The sequence below is a fragment of the Berghia stephanieae genome, chromosome 6 (assembly GCF_034508935.2).
Source record: "Berghia stephanieae isolate SIO BIC M18660-M18661 chromosome 6, UCSD_Bste_1.3, whole genome shotgun sequence".
NCBI classification, from domain to species: domain Eukaryota; kingdom Metazoa; phylum Mollusca; class Gastropoda; order Nudibranchia; family Aeolidiidae; genus Berghia; species Berghia stephanieae.
In genome coordinates this window covers 32,296,341-32,319,451 of record NC_088365.1, presented here as the reverse complement: position 1 = coordinate 32,319,451, position 23,111 = coordinate 32,296,341, and the positions used below count along the sequence as shown (strand labels likewise).

General features: G+C 37.1%; 2 protein-coding genes across 3 annotated transcripts in view; one reads left to right on the top strand and one right to left on the bottom strand.

Annotated features, from left to right (window-relative positions):
* The window catches only part of LOC144974884 (COMM domain-containing protein 7-like), a 68,950-nt gene that overhangs the window by 30,650 nt on the left and 15,189 nt on the right, over positions 1-23,111 (bottom strand). The gene's annotated exons all lie outside the window — the stretch shown is intronic.
* Positions 1,257-23,111, top strand: part of LOC144974881 (ceramide phosphoethanolamine synthase-like) — a 24,318-nt gene continuing 2,463 nt past the window's right edge. Inside the window, exons 1-4 of one of the 2 annotated variants that reach the window (XM_078918334.1) lie at positions 1,257-1,379; positions 8,775-9,756; positions 19,495-19,617; positions 20,132-20,212. In XM_078918334.1, coding sequence (XP_078774460.1) covers positions 8,812-9,756; positions 19,495-19,617; positions 20,132-20,212 — 1,149 coding nt within the window. In that variant the 5' untranslated portion in view covers positions 1,257-1,379; positions 8,775-8,811. Of the gene's footprint in view, positions 1,380-5,469; positions 6,072-8,774; positions 9,757-19,494; positions 19,618-20,131; positions 20,213-23,111 lie in introns of those variants that run through there. The other variant, XM_078918333.1, reaches the window with a different exon arrangement.

The window sequence follows — 23,111 nt, the reverse complement described above, 5'->3', positions numbered from 1 at the left end:
GATAATAACAAGAAATGAAGTGAGTAGGAAAGTGCCAGAAGACAACAGAGAATAAAAACTTCGCGGCGGCGATGGGGGCTCGAACTCGCGACCTTACTGGTACGACAACTCCGTCTAGCCGGGGGGATCGTGACTCTACCGTATGAGCTATTCACGACCCCCAATTCTCTGTTGTCTTCTGGCACTTTCCTACTCACTTCATTTCTTGAAATTTGATGCCAGGTCATTATGACGAGTTAACAGTGCTGTTCACCCACCTTTAGGTCGGGAGGTCAGGATTCAAGAAATGAGATTTTATTTTTCTATTGTGACCTCGGAGTTTTAATAGCTATGTCCATCCGATCTATCCCATGAATAAAGTCCCATCGCAGAAGGATTTTAAATTGTGCTGTTATGTGGTCTAGTGGTATGATACTCTCCTTCGAACCGAAAGGTCCAGGGTTCGAGTCCCGCTCTGAGCGGCCCAAAGTTAAATCCTTGGAAAAGGCTCTTTAATCACATTTTCTTAACCGTACTCATTGGTTAAATGAGTACCTGGCCGTTAACAGCGTTCTCTCTATCGGAAATATCACTTCACAGGCATCATGTCTCGTCCTACATGTTGATTTATACTGTTGACTAGGGACCCATTGTAAAGCGATTTCGTGCTGTATAAAACCTCGAGTATTTTTTTTAAAGCTCTATTTAAATCGAAGCAGCGCAACCTGGATGTATGTCGTAGTATAGATTATGACGTTTAAAAAATCCTTATAACTGTTCTTTTTCATGTTGTCAGATTAAAGTAACGTAAAACCGAACACCGTCTGTAAAGGGTTACTATGTAATTGCCATCATCACCGAAATCTGACATGCGCACTGGTTTTACGATGATGGATAATAATAATAACATACTGAAGTGAAGTCGCGGTGATTGATAGGATTAGATACCGTTTGAGGCCTGATTTTACACAACTGTCGTAGCGGTATGTAACAGGCAGTGGTAGCAGTTGTGGCAGTTGTAGCCACGATTGATTGACAGTGTCACTACGCGATTTGATGAACCAGAAAAATGAATGCTGTCATTTAATTTGATGTTATTGTTGACGATCACCCATCGATCCAATCCACTCGTACTTATTCAGAGTAGATCGCACCGGTTCAACTTTTTTCACTCAAACTTCAATTAACTTTATGCTTATTATATTTATCAGTTACTGAAACAAGACAGCACGTACGAAATTAGTTAAATCGCTGAAATCATTAAAATATTATTAATAATTCAATAGAACAAGGCAACAAGTAAAAAAAAAGGGCAACGAACCAAAACAAAGAATAAGCCCATCGTGACGGCTGGTTTTCGAAAAACGACAATGGATTAAACCCCGATCGTCATTCTTAATGTGAGTATTGATCACACATGAAATGCATCTCGATGTCTGATGACGTAGGTGTGTGTGTTGTAATGGTCAACCAATGACATTAACCGTGTCTGATAAAGGCAAGGATATAGACAAATGGGTCGTGACGGTCGTCAAGATGCTGGACTGTTTTGTTCTTTGGGGATTTATTTCTTCTTTCTTTGTTAAACTTTTGTCTCGGTAATTTTTATATATATATATATTTTTTTTTGGTTTTTTTTTTTTTTTTTTGGGGGGGGGGGGGGGTCGTTTTATGTTTGGCTGTTGTTTGTTTGTTGTTTGTTCTTCTACTACTACTACTACTACTACTACTACTACTATACTACTACTAACTACTATACTACTACTACTACTACTTACTTCTCTCTCCTCCTCTCCTGCTACCCCTCTTCTTCTTCTTCTTCTCTTCTTCTTCTCTTCTTCTCTCTCTTCTCTTCTCTTCGTCTTCTTCTTCTTCTCTTCTTCTTCTTCTTCTTCTTCTTCTTCTTCTCTTCTTCTTCTTCTTTTTCTTCTTCTTCTTCTTCTTCTTCTTTCTTCTTCTTCTTCTTCTCTTCTTCTTCTTCCTTCTTCTTCTTCTTCTTCTTCTCTTCTTCTTCTTCTTCCCTTCTTCTTCTTCTTCTTCTTTCTTCTTCTTCTCTTCTTCTCTTCTTCTTCTTCTTCTTCTTCTTCTTCTTCTTCTTCTTCTTTCTTCTTCTTCTTCTTCTTCTTCTTCTCTTCTTCTTCTTCTTCTTCTTCTTCTTCTTCTTCTTCTTCTTCTTCTTCTTCTTCTTCTTTCTTCTTTTCTTCTTCTTCTTCTTCTTTCTTTCTTCTTCTTCTTCTTCTTCTTCTTCTTCTTCTTCTTCTTCTTCTTCTTCTTCTCTCTTTCTTCTTCTTCTTCTTCTTCTTCTTCTTTCTTCTTCTTCTTCTTCTTCTTTCTTCTTCTTCTTCTCTTCTTCTTCTTCTTCTTCTTCTTCTTCTTCTTCTTCTTCTTTTCTTCTTCTTTTCTTCTTCTTCTTCTTTCTTCTTCTTCTTCTTTCTTCTTCTTCTTCTTCTTCTTCTTCTTCTTTTTCTTTTCTTCTTCTTCTTCTTCTTCTTCTTCTTCTTCTTCTTCTTCTTCTTCTTCTTCTTCTTCTTCTTCTTCTCTTCTTCTTCTTCTTCTTCTCTCTTCTTTCTTCTTCTTTTCTTCTTCTTCTTCTTCTTCTTCTTCTTCTTCTTTCTTCTTCTTCTTCTTCTTCTTCTTCTTCTTCTTCTTCTTCTTCTTCTTCTTCTTCTTTCTTCTTCTTCTTCTTCTTCTTCTTCTTCTTCTCTTCTTCTTTCTTCTTTTCTTCTTCTTCTTCTTCTTCTTCTTCTTCTTTCTTCTTTCTTCTTCTTCTTCTTCTTCTTCTTCTTCTTCTTCTTCTCTTCTTCTCCTTCTTCTTCTTCTTCTTCTTCTTCTTCTTCTTCTTCTTCTTCTTCTTCTTCTTCTTCTTCTTCTTCTTCTTCTCCTCCTTCCTTTTTCTTTCTTTGATTTTTCATTTTATTTTTATTTGCTTTAAGACAATTATACTTATCATTATGTTTAAGTTCGGTCATCCAGACACTTGAGGTGTACAATTCTTACTACAATTAATCCAACAGGCAGTGAACGTTACTTATAATAATATGTTCGTGTTTGTTATGGTTTTGTGGTCTAAAGGTATGACATTCGTCTTCGTACCTGAAGGTCCCTGGTTCGAGTCCCACTTTGGCGACGCAAAGTCGAGTCTTTTGAAAGGGATCTTTACCCATATTCTCTCACCATACTCAAGTGTAAAATGAGAATCAGGCCGGTAGCAGCGTTGTCTTCGAAAAAAAAATATGTAATTTTGCCTGACAGGCGTGATGCCCCGTCTTACATGTTAAGTGTTGCTGTTCGCTTTAGAGTCACTGTAGAGTCCTTTGAGTATGTTTATTGTATGTTGTTCAAAATTACAGATTTTCCAGCCATGGTTGGCGAGGGTTTAAGTCAAGGACCGAATATTATTACACAGTCCTCGCTGGATTCTCGCACGCTCTCGGGAGAAGCCTAAAAGCGTGCTAGCATCCGAGCGTGCCGAAATTCGATGCTCATGGAGGTAACGATTTATTAGAAAACATTCGGTCACCCAGCTCTAGCGTGACGTATTGGAGATCGTGCTGGAATTGTGCGAGCCAGAATCAAAGGTGTACCTACTGTATCTATACAGTGGGATACTTTTCCATAGATGGCCCGGATTTTTAACTGACGACACGTTTTATAATCCAAATTATTATGGTCTCATAGTCATAATCACGAAGAACTGGAACGCAGGCTTTATAAGCCCTTCAGTGTTCTTGTAAAAGTAAAAATTAAAAAAAGATATTTATAATCCCTCGGGAATGCACATGAGTTGTTGCACTGGAAACACTCTCAAACCAATGCAAAATATTGTCCATTACAACTAGATATTTAAAACAAGTCCATAAATTAAATGCGTTCGATCATCATTTTCTTTAACTCAATCAATTCTAGAGATTTTTGTTCCATTTCAAAATTGGAAAAAATGCATTTAAAATGAGCATGTACATTGATAGTTTTATTATATTGAACCACCATTAAAATGTAAAAATGAATAACATTAGCTTTGACACTACATCTATAATTTGTCTCAGAAAAATGTAATGAGTAGGCATGGGGTAAAAGTAAACCCGGTGAACTACGGATATAGCCGGTGTTAGGGTTGAGCTAGTTAAGTATTTTTCACGAATAATAACGCACAGAGCGAGATTTAATAGCGACGTAGTCCGATAGCATTCTTGTAGTGAAAACCTGATCCCGCCATGTAGAAAGTGACCTTTAACCTATAAGTTGAATGAATGAGTATATACGTCACTCACGGACTCAAAGCGGTATCATGTCGGGGTAAACTTCGAGCTGGAAATTAAATTTATAAAAGGAACGAAATTAATGTCACTCAGCTCTTTGTCATTGTTTTTAGACAGCCATTTTAATGATTAGTACTCACTAAATTCTATTAATCAGACTAAAGATAGTTCTAAGATGACGTCACACAGGTCTTTGTTATTGTTTTTGCCATCCGCGTTTATGAGTAATGCTCACTGAACTGTATAAACCTGACTATAAACGTTCATGGGTACACACAGTTTTGTGTGTTGGTCCGTTATACTTCCGGATGGCAATGTTATGAACTTCTTAGCCAAGCGCATACTATCTATACTATAAACGTTTAAGTGCTGTGCTAGAACCGGGATAAACTCCGGCTCCACAGGCTTAATGGCTCTGATGGACAACGTTTATTTTAGATAACATGTAAACTTTAAACACCATAAAGAATCTTCCAAGTCAAGCCCTCGCCGTCTATTTCCCACAGCAATATAAGTCATACGACCGACGACCTGTATTGATTACATGATTGACACACGTAAAAAGTTACCAAGAAAAATAATTCAGAGACCAACAAATCGGTCATGCGTTATTCAACCATCTGTAATTTTCTTATTAAGGGGGTGGGGAGGGGGCGGTAAATCTTCCGGGTCACTCACGTCGGATTGATTGAATGTTAACGTAAAGGTTGGCATAAAGTTCAAAGGTAAATATAACTCTCCCCGGATTGGTCAGTTGAAAAAAAACCAAAACAACGTTATTGGAAGTGTCTGTCAGTGCTGGAAAAGTGAAAAACGAACACAGGTTGTTGTGACTTTCACTAAAGTAGGATTTGTCGTACGTGACCCATCGCATCGAAACGGTGTTAGATCGTATCATTCTTTAACTTATAGCCTGAGACAAGGACTTGTATTGTCAAAAGAAAAAAAATATGAAAGTAGCATCTTTAAAAAAAAACAAAAAAATTTATTTTTTTAAAACCCAAAAAATATAAACACAGAACGCTTCACGATCAAATCCCTTCTTCAACCAACAACAAAAAATATCTGGTTTATAAGTAATGTATTTATGTTTTTATTGTTTTAGTTGTTGGCTGAAGAAGACCTTTGAGCCCGAAACGGTTCGTGTTTGCATTTTTTTCCTTTATCCAATAAAAAAAATTGTTATATTTATTTTTACTTATTACAATTCACAATCCACAACATCTAACAGCTAAGTGTCATAATAACATTTTTCGTGACATGGTCATAAATAAATCCGAGAACTAATGTGGTTTGTCCAGAGAGTTCAGTATTCTACGAGGTACACGACTCATTTCTCCCCAATGTATTTTCTGAATATATGACGCATCGCTCATGGTAAATATAAGACTACAACAGAAATCTACCACAGACTTTATAAAATGAGTTATGGTAGTTCAATTTTACTGTTATGCTAAGCTTAGTGAGTGATTTATGATATTTTACGCGAATTCAATATGAATTCCAGCTAATTTTACTGTTATTGTTATGCTTAGTTTAGTGAATTCCAATTTAATTATACTGTTATGCTAACTTAAGTGATTAAACCAAGATATTCTATGTGAAATTTAATAAAAATTCCAACTTAATTATACTGTTAAGTCTTATGTTAACTTTAGTGATTGAACCAAGATATTCTATGAAGAATTAAACAAGAATTCCAGTAGCTCGCAAACAATTATAAGTGTAAATAGTTTTACAAATTTATTCACAAAGATCGGGGGATTTCCCGACTTATTAATATTGAAAGTTTATTCTGTAACTGTAAGCAATGAAGTCGAAGGACGCAGAAAGGTGGGTGTTGTCTTGATTTATCATTTCATCTCCAATTTCGTCATCCTATCACAATCATCAGTAGAATTACCATAATAACCATTGTTTTCGTCATCGTCGTTTTAGACATCAATATTTTTGACATTAGCTCATCATTATCTCATCACAGTCAACACTTTCTTCATCATAACCACCAACACCATCAACATGACCATCATCACTGCTACCACCAACACCACAGCCACCACCACCACGACCACATCATCATCACCATCATCATCATCATCATCATCATCATCATCATCATCATCATCATCATCATCACATCATCAAGCTTGAATCCAAATTTTTCTTTTTAAATATCTTAATATCATACCAAGTTTACGATTTATATAATTCTATTCACTGCCTATTTGTTAAAATTATTGAATACATCAGATTCTATAACTCGTCGATATTCATAACTTCCCACAAAGGCCCGGCTTACGCACAAAAACTACAACCACAACATGATGTGATCGTTGTTCGAATGAGCTGTGTTTGTAACACCTTCCATTGCCGGAACGCGAATCAATAGTCTGTGCGCTTGTTCGTGACAAACATCTGACTGACATTTCGATATAATCGGAAAAATTAAGTCTGCGTATTCTAGATAGTTTTGTACAAATAAACAAATTTAAAATGATAAAAATCTTCGGGGAGTTGTGTAGAAAACCGTTTTCAGGCAAAGCATACGAGTGAAAGAATTTTGTTTAAAATCTTATGTGAATAATGTCACCTCGAGTTGAATCACATGATTAATTCGAGAGAGGGGTATGGAAAAAAAAAAAAAAGGGGGGGGGGGGGGGGGGAGGGAGTATTCTTGTGGCAATTGCAGATTTTATTATTTTAAAATACAGGCTTCGTCGTCGTCGGCTGAATTCGAGAAAAGATTTTGAGGAGATTCTTTATTCTTATTTTCTTCTTTCTCCTATATTTGGAAATTAGACATCTATGGATATGTCAACCCCCCTCCCTATAAATAATAATAAATAGAAATTATAGATGAGATGGTCACAATATGGATGGATAACTGCCTTCCCTCATAATGCTGCAGCAGGGTAAAAAAAATCCGTGGCAAATGTGACCCGAGAAAATTGGACATCTACCAACAGACGAGAGAACTGGAGAATCTGGAGAATCATGATTGTTCATAATATATCCAGTACAACAGTACAAAAAATAGTAACTCTTAGAGCAAAACAGGATTAAAGATTCTAAATATAGCTAGCTCTCTCTCTCTCTCTCTCTCTCTCTCTCTCTCTCTCTCCCCCCTCTCTCCTCTCTCTCTCTCTCTCACTCTCTCTCTTGTGTTTCATGTGTTTTATTACTAAAATCTCGCTCATCAGTTCCCCATTGAAGAAATACCATTGTGATATACTGGTCTTTCCTCTCGATTCACTTCATTACTTGCAGTCAAATGTACCATGGCAGGAACTATGAGAAGGGGTCAATCGCCCCGTCCAGACAATCAACAACCTACAGAGATGTGATGTTAAAATACAAAATGCCTACCATGTTTGAGACATTCATGTCTCTTAAGATATTTTTTTTTCAAAAATATAATAAGCGTGTGGTTAAATAAAGCGTATTCCCGTGATTTTATCGCACTCAAGCGGCCCATGAGGACACAACCTTTCATTTCATACAGGAAGCAAATATTTCATTTCATACAGACAAGTAGCCTCGTCAGTGCCCGTTGTTGCAAAATTACTCTTCCAACATTCACCGCCATCTATAGCCTGACACTCATACTAAACGCATAACCCAAGAAAGACGGTATTTGTAAAGCGCCTTATGGTCAAATGAAGATACATAACAGATTCGATAAAGAACAAAATATCAAATATGGAACGTTTCGGGCTCAAAACCATTCTTCAGCAATAATAAAAGCAATAAAAACATGAATACGTCACTTAAATTCCAGACAGACGGTGGAGAACCATTACGCAAAACAACCGGCAAGTAAAGGGATCTTTAAATGTAAACAAACAGAATCGTTCGCTTGGTTACAAGAACACAATACGACAGCCGGAATTTGGAACATCCATCACTAAATCAACACATCTTGACTTTTTTTCGACGACAAAAAAAAAAAAACCCATTTCCAGTCGACAATCGACTACACACATCTTGACCTTGACCTTTTAGGATCCTGATATGTAAGCTTAGTCAAATCTTGTCCCGCTTTGGGCGGCGCAAAGAAGAGTCCTTGGAAAAGGGTCTTTATTCAAATTCTTCCAAATCATTCAGGAGCTAAATCAGTATCTGGCCGGCAACAGTGTTAAAGTATTTATTTATTTATCTATTTATTTATTGCACTATACAAACGCAAAAGTAAAGAAGAGAGTTTAATGTGTAAAGTTAATTAAAATAATGCGTGAATCCTCAAATATCATTAATTTCATAACTGTAGACGTCAACTTTTCGATAACAACTTACTGCTAAATGTCAAGCAACATTCATGATAAAGGTAATCATGTGTGTGGGGGAAGGAGTGAAGATGGAGTCAGGGAGGTGGGATCGATGCGTACAAGCTTGTCTGATAAACAACTATTGCCACGTAATGGCCATTTCACCAGTTAACTACTAGCGTGTAAATAACACATCAATATACTTAGGTGAAACGATTATAAAAATGCATTTCTTTACTTTATCTCTATTGGAGTTTTCTTCATGTTTCAGAAATGACACAAGCCCATCCAGACTCAACAGCAGCAACATGAGCCACCACTGCCTTCATCTGCTAGCATATGGTACCCCGCCACCTATGTGGCCGCGGCGTCTCTTATGTGACAATTGCCCTTCGCTTTGTTGCTGGTCCAGTCTTAGAGACACTAGAGCCTGCAGATGGGTCTTCTTCATGGTCCTCCTGACCTACCTCATATGCATGGATATCATTCTATACCACCATTTCGTCAAAGCTGATCTAGTCACGAGCTCAAAAGCTGGTGACCCCAGCGAGCTTTATACTCCTTTCACACACCTCTCTGTAAAAGCCTTAATCTCAGACCAGCCTAGCCAGTTTCTCAAAACACCAAGTGCCGAATACTTCAACAGAATAACCGGGTTCAGCTCCACATTTCCCTTCATTACACCAAATATGATTTCAACGTTCCATCTCATCTGCGCGTTCTTTTCCGGTAAATTTATCGCTTCAAATGTTCTGAATGACCGGAGAATAGGTGTGGCTATTTTCTGTTTCCGGTCGTGGCTGGACGCTCTCGACGGTGTTGTTTTCAGAGCTCAAACCGGACGTCACCTTCAGTTCCGATCCAACCCATCGACTTTAGGTTATTTCATCGACGCCACATTTGACATTGCAGGCGGCTTCTTCCTTTGTTTCGGGATTTTCTATTACCTTATGAAAAGATTCAAGAGTAAAAACAAGAACTTCACAGGGACGTTACCGCTGCTAAATATCGGAAGCCCCAGCTCGAAGATTTCTTTGAACGGAACAGCTGGCAAGCATAGTAAAATTGCATCTACCTCTATCAAACTGGACCCAATGACGGAAAAAGGGGAGGAATATTACTCGACCAATTATTTATTCTTGAAGGCCTTGACCCTAGGAGTATGCTTGGGTGTTTCTGGTTACTGCTGGAATTCCTCCATGCAAAATTTTACCTATGTATTCCAAACGGAGATTAAAGATTTGAAACTGTCGGTAAGTTACAACTGCCCTTTCCCTAATGAAAGAAAATCAAGAGTGAAATGAGCAGGGTTGGGGGTCGGATAAAAAACAAAAACAAAAAAAAAAAACATCACATTAAGTGGGCATCTTGTCGTGCAATAAATCACGTTGTACTTAGAATTTCATGATACAGATTGAGTGACAATCTGGCACCCTATCTAAAGGGTGGTAAGAAATGATTTTGTCTTTTCTATAGCTACAAAGAGCAAGGGTTGACTCCGGTTCCAGAAGCCCTGTAGCTCTAAGCGACTACATTTTTAAACTCATAAGTGTGGGCAAAATGTTGCTTTTGTGCTTTAAAAAAAACAACAACAAAAACTAGGATTTATAACACCCGGTATATCACTGAGTCCATTACCGCATCGATTATAGAAGGAACAAAGTTGACGTCACTCAGCTCTTAGTTATAATTTTAGACAGCCCGTAAGTGAAAAGTTTTCAGTTCTCAGTAAATTATATCAGAGTATAAACGTTAAAGGTTACACACAGTTCTGTGTGTTAGTGTGTTAAATTTGGCTGGCGGAAGTTGTGAGTATTTTACCTAAATGCATAGCATCAATACACTACGTACATAAATCTATTGAGACGGAGACAGGGAATGGAGGTTATGGGTGTGTAATCATTTTAAATGTCAACAATTATCCCAATCGATGTTTTAATTGTATGATTCTATAAACTACAATTATAGAGTACGCTCTTGGTACAAAATGGCGTTTGATATTTAATATATCATTATGGATGGATGCTACAGTACTCTGGGGTAACCTGGCATTATACTTTCTTTTTCTTTCTCTTTCTTCTTGTCATATTTCTGTTGTTTTACACATTGTTCTGATTTTTTAAATTTAATTTTTTTTTTTGGTTTATTTTTGTTTGTTTCTTTTAATTTTGGCTTTATAATTTTTACTCTAAATATCGATTAATAAACTAAAGTACCAACTTATCAACAAACAACAAAATTAAACCCGAAGAAGCCCCAGGCCTTTTTTCTCTTTTTATTATATATTTATTTATTTATTTGAAAAGTTTTCTGGCCAAAAAAAAAAAAAAAAAGACAGAACAGTAATAAGCTTGGGAGGGGGCGTTGCGGTAATTATCTTTTCTGAGGAAGTGTGTAAGCGGAGAGAAATAGACATAGGAGGTACAGGTGTGTTTCAGCGATAATGCGTCTCGTCGTGTAATACATTCAAGCGATGTTGAGCACGGTCAGTGATTGGATTGTTGACTTATCGCAAAACATGGCCGTGGCGCAATGCCTTTGAGTAAGACAGTAATTTACAAAAATTATCCCATTCGTGTCAGGTGAGAATGAGTACCTGGCTATTGGTAGTGACAGATATTACAAGAGTGCTGAACAATAAGACAAATCATAGTAGACAATTAGTGGATGGTGTAGGATTGGAAGGAATGTTGTTTTATATTATGACCTGTTGGAGGGGATAAACGAAGCGTTGGAAAGCGCATAGAGTAGGAACTATCATGGAAATACGCGATATAGATGTCCATATGTTTCTCTTATATATATATATATATATATATATATATATATATATATATATATATGGAATGTAGGAAGAGGAGGAAAAGAAGAAAGAGTTGTGTAGAAACAATTAGAATGGAGGGAGAGGAAGCGAGGAATAAAGGAACGAATGTTAAGGAAACCAGGGGGAGAGAGAAAATTACACGAATGAATGTAAATAAAACTTCTTTACCTAACTCTCTCCTTACCGACTTAAATTATTAAACTAAAAACTGAAAAGCAATAAGTACATACTATACGTGGTCAGCAAGTCGGGCTTTACAAAACAACATTAAGTTCTTTCAGCTATAACAAAGACTTTTTTCAAATGTTATGATGTACAAAACAAATTCGATTAATAAAAATATTCATTGAATGTAACGAATGTGACGATTTTTTCTGTAGTTGATAAGGAGGAGGTTAATACCGCAGTGTTTGGGATCACATAGCGATTGCTTAGATAATTAGTTTTGATATGTTTGTTCATTGACAATTGACAGTAAGAGGGGTTGACAGTAGGTACAGCGTGGTCGGTTTAATATTGTTACTCTTTTTTATTTTACTTAACAAAAAGATAGAATGCGGCCAGAATGGAATGAGAGATACCGTTGGAAATATGTAATATAATAAAGATGCTGCTTCATTAGTGAAAAGACACCTAGATGACTAATTAGAGGCGGTGTTTTCAGTGACAGTCTGACCGAAGAGAATAGCGGGAATAAATAAAGAGGGGGAGGGAAAAAGACTAAGAAGGGTATTGGCATTGGAGATCATTATGGTTATGGTGTTATGGAGATTGTGGTGGTGGCGATGGTATTTGTGGTGGTTATCATCTACTGACAGTGATGTCGGGTGATGATGGTGATGTCGACATTTCTGAAACCGATGGCAATAACGGCGTCGACGATAGTATCGGCAAATGATAACAACAATGATAATAATGATGATGATGATGTTGATGACGATGATGATGTTGTTTTTGCTGTTGATGATAATGAAGATGATGATTATGATGATGATGATGATGATGATGGTGATGTTTTTGTTGTTGATGATAATGATGATGATAGCAACAATAATACCAATAGCAATGCCACTGATAACAATTTCCCCAAAACTTAAAAAAATATATCTAAGCAAAATCAATATCTTACAGAAATTATCACAAGAGATAATTAGAAAAGACAATTACTCTTATCATAATGTCTCGGCAAAGTAAATGGATTATGGCCATTATAATGATGTAGGCTGATGCTGCTATGGACTAATACATACTAGGATGGGTTTTCACTATTTATGTGTTACGACTCGTATCCAGGATTTAAATTTTTTTTTAAGTAGACCTTCGGGGAGCCATTTGGCCCATGGAGCTGGAGTTTATCCCGGTTTCTATAGCGTGAAACGGATAATAGCAATATATTGCTACTCTTAGGACAGGACACTTGTCTATCGCAAAGTACTTTCCGCCAGATCTAACAGAACCAGCTACCTAAGCACTGCTGGGTGGACAGGGGGTCAGAAAAAAAAGTGTTGACTGCACCGGGTCCCTTTGCGTGTGAAGCGAGTACTCTACCAACTGAGCTATCGGGACACCCCCCCCCCCCCCCACACACACAGGATTTTACTACTACTACTACTACTACTATACTACTATACTACTACTACTATACTACTACTACTACTACTACTTCTCTACTACTTACATAATAACATACTCTTACTACTACTACTATACTACTACTATACTACTACATACTACTCTAATACTATACTACTAACTAATACTACATATACTACTACTACTACTACTACATACATACTACTACTACTACTAACTACTATACACTACTCTACTACTACTCACTACTATATACTACCTACATATACTACTACTACTACTACCACTACTACTACTACTATTACACTACTTACTACAACTACTACTACTACATACTACACTACTACCTACTACATACTACTACTACTACTACTACTACTACACTACTACTACTACACTACTACTACTAATCTACTACTACCTACTATACTACTACTAACTACCATACTACTACTACTACTACTACTTACACCACTACTACTATACTACTACTATACTACTACACACTACTACTACTACTACTACTACTACTACTACCTACTACTACTACTACTACTACTACTACACTACTATACTCACTACTACTTACTACTACTACTACTACATACTACTACTACTACTACTACTACTACTACTACTACTACTACTACTACTACTACTACTACTACAACCTACTACTACTATACTACTACTACTACTACTACTACACACTACTACTACTACTACTACTACTACTACTACTACTACTACTACTACTACTACTACTACTACTACTACTACTACTCTACTACTACTACTACTACTACACCACTACTACTACTACTACTATACTACTACCACTAACTACTATACTACTACACTACTACTACTACTACTACTATACTACTACTACTACTACTACTACACACTACACTACTACTACTACTACTACATACTACATACTACTACTACTACTACTACTCACTACTACTACTAACTACACACTACTATACTACACTACACTCACTACTACTACTACTACTATACTACTATACACTACTAAATACTTACCTACACTACTACTACTACACTACTACTATATACTACTACTACTATACTACTACTACTACTACTACAACACTACACATAACAATACACACTTATATACACACCTATCCAAAAATTCTAAGTTGATAACAATCCAAATTGTTTGTGACGCGAGGGATAACTATGATGATTACTATAATAATGTATTCTCTATTATGTCGTACTACTCTGGGGGAAGAAAAAACAACAAACAAACAAAAACAAAACAAAGACACACTGACATTCTGAAAGTTCTGGGATGAAAACTCGTCCTTAAATATCGATCGATTAAAGCGACCTTCATAATGTCAAAAACAAAACAACAACAACAACAAAAACAAACAAACAAAAAAAACAAAAACAACCCAAAACAACACAAAACAACCCCCAAAAAACAACAACCCAAAACAAAATAAACAACAACAAAAAAACAAAACAAAACAAAACAAACAAACAAAAAACAACAAAAAACAAAAAAACAACAAAGATAACAACAAAAAACATTTTTAAAAAATAAATTTAAAAAACAACTCTTGAACCTGGCCTGGAACTCCGAGGAAGTCTTCAATGACGTCCCATGTTTGAGAGATTCTAACATGATCAGGGTTATTTAAATCGATCGATTGGTTGAAGGACACGTTTTTAATGTGATTTTGTTTGTATTGATTTGTTTTACTTTGCTTTTTTGTCGGTTTTTTTTTTCGATTTTTTTCTGGATATTTTTTTTATATCATAGTACGGCATTATTTCTCGTCCCCTGCTCGACCTAAAGATAACAAAACAATTTTTTTTTCAATTTTGGGAAGAAAATATTCCACAAATCAACAGATTAAGATGATCTCCGAATTGTCAAAAAGTCTTGAACCTGAGACTTCGATTATTATTGGCTTTATGTTTCGGCAAGGTTTTGAGAAGGGGGGGGGGGGGGGGCATCTTAATTCTATAGATAAAACGTATTTTGAACTAAAAATTTTGGGACCAAAATTGACAAAGGTGTTTTGCCAATGTACCGGTCACTGATAATTGAATATTCTCCCAATGGATGATGTACAATTCATTTCACATTGATTTGGATCTCTCTCTCTCTCTCTCTCTCTCTCTCTCTCTCTCTCTCTCTCTCTCTCTCTCCCTGTGTGTGTGTGTGTGTGTGTCTATCTATCTAACTATATCTCTCCCTCACACATACACTCACACCCCCCCCCCCGTCTCTATGTGTTTCTAGGTCTATATATATATGTGTGTGTGTGTGTGTGTGTGTGTGTGTGTTTCCATCCATCCATATCTCTCTCTCTCTCTCCATGTGTGTGTGTGTGTGTTTGTATCTCTCACTCTCTCTCTCTCTCTCTCTCTCTCTCTCTCTCTCTCTCTCTCCATGTGTGTGTGTGTGTGTGTTTGTGTCTGTGTTTATCAATATATCTCTCTCCCTCACACATAGTCTCCCCCCACCCTATATGTGTGTCTATGTCTGTGTGCGTGTGTATGTGCGTGTATGTGTGTGTCTCCATCCATCTCTCTCTCTCTCTCTCTCTCTCTCTCTCTCTCTCTCTCTCTCTCTCTCCCTCTCTCTCTCTTTCCCCCTGTCTATCTACAAATCTCTTACTTATAAATATCACTTATCAATTCTCTATCAAGCTACCGACCTATCCGTCTATTTATATCTCAATCTGTACCCATATCCATCAATCTATCCGTCTATCTAGCTACCTGCCAATATATCTTTCCATTAAAATCTGTGATTTTTCTGACTGTTCCAATTTATCTCCCGAGCTATGAATTCTGGTATTTTACACATCTACCTCTTTCCAGAAAAAACACGCAAAGACATAAATTAATGAATTGATTGGTGAATATAATACGAATAAAACTAAGTTTGTAGATTGGGGGAAAATGCTTTAGAAATATATGTGAAGCTTTCGTTAATATTTTCTCTGTTCAATATATTTGATAAGATAATATACACTTTCATGGATAGATGGATGGATGGATGGTTGGATGTATGGCTGGCTGGAAGGAAGGATAAATGGACGGTTGGATGTATCGAATGATGGGTGGATAGATAGACAGATGAATAGGTGGGTGGATTGATTGATAAAACCGGATGGAAAGATGGGTTGGTGGATGGATGGATGGATGGACGGATGGATAGAAGGGTTGATGGATGAATAAATGGGTGATCTCCTTGCCCATGGGTGAATTGTACAGTATTGAAAGATATTGGATGAAGATCATGTAATTACTCTCTGCTACTGCTAATCATACTATGACTATGATGATAAGCTTTAATTTCACGGGTTGGCCGGGTGAGTGGTTAAGTCATTGCACTGTGACTCTGATGGCCCTATGTTTGAGCCCGTCTTCGAGCACGTTTATGTTATTTTGTTTTGTTTTCTTCAATATTTATTTTAATTTGGGAACGATTATTAACTGGTAATTTGCTCACTTCGGACAGTTAGGGGGATTCTTGTTGACATCAGACGAATGGGATGGACGGATGGATGAGATGGAATGAATGGATGGATGGGTGGGGTGGATGAGATGAGAAGGGATGGATGAATGGATGAGATGGGATGGATGGATGGATGGATGTGGGATGGATGGATGGATGGATGGATGTGGGATGGATGGATGGATGGATGGATGGATGAGTTGGGATGGATGGATGGATGGATGTGGGATGGATGGATGGATGAGATGGGGTGGATGGATGTGGGATGGATGAGATGATATGGGATGGATGGCGGATGGGTGGAGGGAGGGAGGGATGGATGGATGGATGGATGGATGGATGGATGGATGGATAGATGGGATAAGATGGATGAGATGAGATGGAATGGATGGATGGAGGGCGGGAGGGATGGATGGATGGATGGAGGGTGGGAGGGATTGATGGATGGGATAGGATGGGATGGATGGATGGATGGGATGGGGTCGCGGATGGGTGAGTGGAAGAATGGATGAATAGATAGATGGATTGATGGATACATGGATAGGTAGTAGGATTGGTCGATGGGCGGATAGATGAACTCATGGAATCTTCACGATTTGTGGATGGCTAAATTGTACGGTATTGTAATATATGTGATAAAGCTCATGAAATTACTCCTTAGTAAATCTATAAAGATAAGCCTTCATTTTCACAATACGAATGAACGGACGAGTAGGTCGTGGATTAATGGATCGATAGATTGGAGAATGGAAAAGGACAGGAAGGAATACAAGACTGCAATTTGCAATGAGAGATCAGAATCAATGTTGAAATGTGAGTTCATTGTGAGTGGAGGATTTACGTCACTTGGACACGCAGCGGGATGAATGAATGAGTCGCTAGGTTGATCAATTTTGTACTGATGCTATGCGATTAGGTAAAATACTCACAACATTCCTCATACGGATAAAACGTACCAACACTCAAAAGTATTGTGTGTAACTGTGAACGTTTACAGTACAAGTGATACAATTTAGTAAGAAGTAATAACATAAAAATGGCTGCCTATAACAATAACAAAGAGCTGAGCGACGTCAATTTCGTTCCTTCTATTGATAACTTTTAATATTATGATAAAATGTTGATTTGCAGATCGATATAAAAATTCATGCATAATAAATATGCATAGGACTCAAATGAATTTTTATAATTTTATCATATTCAATGCACTTTTTTTATATTTTAAAAAATTCAATACACCTACCTTAATATGATTCAGGGGCAGCGTGGTAAGTGACCGAATAGTTTACAAAGATCGCAAAAAAAAACAACCCAAAAAAACCCCACAAAATCCTCAGCGCTGTGTTCTAAGGTGGGACAAGGTTCACACATTTCTTGACCAAGTTTATGTGAGTACCGCTACATGTCAGAGGGTAGTATTGGCTATTTTAAATAAATGGCAGGCAGTACTTAAAGGGCGCCTACCAGGCGACTGAGCAGTATGAAATGGAAATCCGGTTCTTTATGATATGCTGGTGGATTAAATAGAGCAGTGCCAATGTTCTTGACCATGGTAAAAAAAAACAACAACTTTAAAATCCGCCTCAAGAATGCGAAGATCATTCAGTTGGCACGGCTGATCTCGCCATTAGTGGCTTCTCCTCCTTCTTCTCCTCCTCATTCTGCTGCTACTGTTCCTCCTCCTCCTCCTCCTCCTCTTCTTATTCTTCTTCCTCTTCCTTCCTCTTCTTCTTCTTCTTCTTCTTCTTCTTCTTCTTCTTCTTCTTCTTCTTCTTCTTCTTCTTCTTCTTCTTCTTCTTCTTCTTCTTCTTCTTCTTCTTCTTCTTCTTCAGCTTCTTCATCTTCTTCTTCTTTTCTACTTCTTCTCCAATACGTCTTTATATCATAAGATAAAAATATATCAGCCAGTTAAATAAGTGCAGTCACCTGTTCGAATTTCGTAATTCTCGATGACATCTTATAGATAATCGATCTACGTGGGTTACAGTAATTGTATCGTGTGCACAAATATATATATATAAAATCATAGAAATAACATTATTGGGGGCGGCAATAACTAAAATGTTTCATTGAATTTGTATACTTTATTGGTCTTTTCAGGCATGACAAAACACATGCACAGATACACGCACACACGCATACACACACAAACTCACACACATACACACACACACACACGGGTATTATGGAAGAAAGATCACGATTTGAGTGCAAATGGGTGTCAATCTTGAATATCGACATGATTTTCACCTTCAAGTAAGATGCAGTACTCACTGGATGCTAAACGCTCCCGGGAGAAACCAAATAATAAAAAATAATAAAAAAAAAGAAAAGAAACGTGCTAGTATCAGGGTGTCCCGAAATCCGATGCTCCAATTGGGAGGTAACGTTTTATTATAATATAGATAAAATTCGGTCATCCAACTCATGTTCTGGAGTTCGATGTGCTGGAATCCAACGAGTATTGTATCTCAACAGGTCAACTCATTTATTAGCCTGTTTTCGAGTATTCGATGCCATGCATGCAAAACTGTCATAACATCAGCAGCCAGCCGGATATAACATTAACATACAACGCACAAAACTATGTGTAATCTTAAAAGTTTATAGTCTGATTGATAGAATTTAAATGGCTTTATAAAAACAATAACAAAGACCTGGGTGGCGTCAATTTTTTTTCTAAAAATGTTTGATTGAGAATCTGGTAAGGGGAAAAATCATTAAATATTATAAGAATCACAAGTGTTGTTGACGTGGATGATAAACCAAATTTGGTTTAAAGGAAAAATAAATCATTTACGATTCAATTATGTTGTATTTTTTGTTTGTTTGTTTGTTTTGTTTGTTAGATTTTAAAAAATGTTTTAATGTTTGTTATCATTTCTATCTTTTTTTTTTTTTTTTAAACATTTAGGGTTGTAAAGTGTCTATAAATTGTAACAAAAGCTTTTTGAAAAGGACATTTCAATTTTTTAATCAGTTAATCAATGTATTAATTTTGACTGTTCTAGACGCATACCAATTGTATTGTATGTTAAATGCAATCTTTGATTTCCATCCCAGTCAATCCAATTTGAGTACAGCCACTCCCTTCCCACAATCCTGGTGTTTTCAATATGGCGACTCATAGGATCCATGGCCATTCTTAACTATGTCTTAGCTGCCATATTCTTCGATAAGATTTGGGTAGGTATAATATTAATTTGATAAGCGTCCTTTTATTTATTTCTCTGAGGAACGCAGCTTTTGGAATTGTTTAGTATTTAAAACATGACAATGACGACGAAGTAATAACAGTAGTATTAGTCGTCATAGTAGTAGTAACAGTAGTAGTAGTAGTAGTAGTAGTAGTAGTAGTAGTAGTAGTAGTAGTAGTAGTAGTAGGCGTAGTAGTAGTAGTAGTAGTAGTAGTAGTAGTAGTAGTAGTAGTAGTAGTAGTAGTAGTAGTAGTAGTAGTAGTAGTAGTAGTAGTAGTAGTAGTAGTAGAAAAAAAAAAGAAGAAAAAGAGGATGGTGATGTTGAAGAGGAGGAGCAGTATGATGATGATGACGATGATGTTGATGATAATGATGATGATGAAGAAGCAAGTTATTGTGTTGCCCCAACCTTTGTGCGCTACAACCTATGTGCTCATTCTCATAGATACCCCCTAATACTAAAATTGATTCTTAATTTAATCCATTCCACTTTTATCCCACAGGAAATGATGCAAGGGACGCAACTCGTTATGCTAGCCCTGAATGTCGGCATGTATGGGATTAGTTACGTTTATATCAGAGACGTAAGTTAAATAAATAAATTAGTAAATGAATGAATAGATAAATAAAAGAAACGGTAAAATAAAACGGGGTAAAAGATACAAAGACAGAAGAAAAGTAAAAGAAAAGAGAAAAAAAAAAAAAAAAAAGGGGGGGGGGGGGGGGGGGGGGGGGGGGAGGGGATATAAAGAAAGAAACATTTATGGCAATTTGAAAGAAAATCAAGGGATATAACTCGGCCATAAATATTCTGTTAAATTAGAAAAACTGAATTGACTCCCTTATATGGCGTCAGGCAAAGTTGGTTCCAGTTGGTCGATAGCAGTGGTCGCCTCGGAATTAATTGGAACAGGACCGCAGAAGAAAATTTCCTTCAAGTTGCAATCGATCACAAAAGCTTTTATGTAAGAATAAACTAATTAGCCAGTTAACTGCTGTATCGTGGGGAGACATGTATTTAAAAATTTGGCCAGAAAACTCATCCTTCAAATATCGACCGATTAAAATGGCCCATATCTTGGCAAAAACTCTCAAACCTGGGACTTCGCGAGGTACAAGGTTTGAAAGTTTTTGCGAAGATGGGATTCATTTAAATCGATCGATGTTTGAAGGACGTTTTTTCTGGCCAAATTGTTAAATACATGTCTTTCCATACGGCACTTAACTGGAAATTTAGTCAAAATGACAAGATGAAGGAAATTCACGGCTTTCGAAATTTAAGAAACAAAACTCATTTTCATCAATGAGAGCGAAACATTTTATCTCAAACTGTGTCGATTAAGCTTCAATTACAATTTTAAGCACCGTCCACAAAAAAGCAATCCCATTTTGGGACGATTGGGAACAAATATAATATCCAATGCTCTATGTTCAGAGTTAACCTGATTTCTGTAGTTGTTATTACCTTTTTATAATTATCTATATTGTGTATGGTAAATGCTTTTCTGTAGTTGCTTTGACACACTTTTGGAATATATCAAATTGTTTTTCACATTTTTCGTTATCAGGTTCACTTTGGCTTTGTATCATGAGTGCATTTTCAAATTCTTCTCTCATTTTTGTTTGTATGCCATTGTCTTTGCATAACCTGTAATCCCTCTTTATTCTACCAGCTGTTCTCTGAATAGCTTTAAACTTTATCCTTACTGTACAAACAACTGGGACATGGTCACTGTCTACATCGGCGCCTGGGTAGGTTTTGCAATTTAATATGCCATTTCTGAATCTTGATGATACTGCTATAAAGTCTATCTGGTTCCTTGCTCTGTCCCCTGGTGATTGCCATGTCCAGGTTCTTCTTGGGTGTTGTTGAAACCAGGTGTTTGAAATCATTAATTTATTTGTTCTACACCAATCTGCCCAGATGTTTCCTCGTTCATTTCTGTCTCCGAGTCCATGTGGTCCGATTATGTCACCATCTCTGCCTCTGCCAATCTTAGCATTTAGGTCCCCCATTACCATAAGGACTTCTTGTGATTTACACATTCGTTTTGCTTTGTCTAGTGAATGGTAAAACTCTGTCATATCTGCATCTGTCGCCTCTTCTGTTGGTGCATAAACTTGAATAATATTGGTGTCAACTACAGGTCCTCTTAGCTTAACCAGCAAAACTCTGTCTGAGATTGCTACGTGCCCTTTGTAAAATTTGGTTGATTTTTGGTCTAAGATCATCCCTACTCCTTTTTGGAAAGAGGTTCCACCACTCCATATGATCTTATATGTCATGTTGTTTTCTTGTTTTGACATGGTTCCCTGCTCTTTCCATCTCATCTCTGCCAGGCCAAGAATATTTATTTGGAGCCGTTTCATTTCTTTTAGAATGTTGTTTAGTTTTCCTTTTTGGGCACAGGTCCTGACATTCCATGTCCCAATTTTGGTTTTGTCACATTTGTTAAATTTATTTCGCCTAGTAACTGGCTGACGGTTCGGTGTGACCTGACGAACATCACGCTCCCAACCGAGCGAGGCAGCAGTCTTCCGTGAAAACATGCTCCCCTTTACGCTGTCACCGTTTAACTTTTTGGACTTATTCATGCAGTTAACTCGGCAAAGTTACAAGAATGGTTTGCCATTGCCTATTCTTGTCGCCCTCTGCAGTTGGCCAGCTTGACCTGTTACCGTTCGACACCACGAGGAGGTTGCAGTAGGGCTTGATGATGATCTATCTTTGCAGACTTGGCATCATCCATTTGTCGAACCATTTGTCAAACAGCAAAAAGGAATGGATGACAAATGAAATTCTAAACCTATTTGAAGAAAGACGAAAATGCAACAGAGGGTCTGCAGAATACCAAACATTGAACAACCACATTAAATCCAAATGCATCGAGGCACACGAGAACTATCTAGACTGGAAATGCTGCGAAATCGAAAGAGAATACAAACCCAACCCCCAACAAGCTCACCAAAGAATAAAAGAACTATCAGGGAAAAGGAAAAGCAAAGCAGCAGGAAGTTGTATCCAAAACAAACAAGGGGAACTGCTATTTGAAGAACAACATATAGAAAGCCGATGGGTAGAATACATAGGCGAACTGTACAATGATCCAAATAGAAATGAACCACCACTGAAATTCAAAGAACCATTAAGCGGACCAAACATCACCAAAAGTGAAATTGAACATGCCATGGAACGAATGAAGGATGGTAAAGCAACAGGCCCTGATGAAATATCTGTAGAGGTATTAAAAAGCCTAGGAGATCTAGCAATTGATGAACTTCACATATTATTCAACAATATATACAATACTGGGAAAATTCCAGAAGATCTCTGTAACTCTATTTTCATAGCAATACCAAAGAAAGCAGGTGCAGTCAGATGCGAAAATTTTAGAACTATAAGTTTAATAAGTCACATCAACAAAATACTGTTGCGTATAATTATCAACATGCTAAGGAATAAGATTAACCCCGAAATCGCAG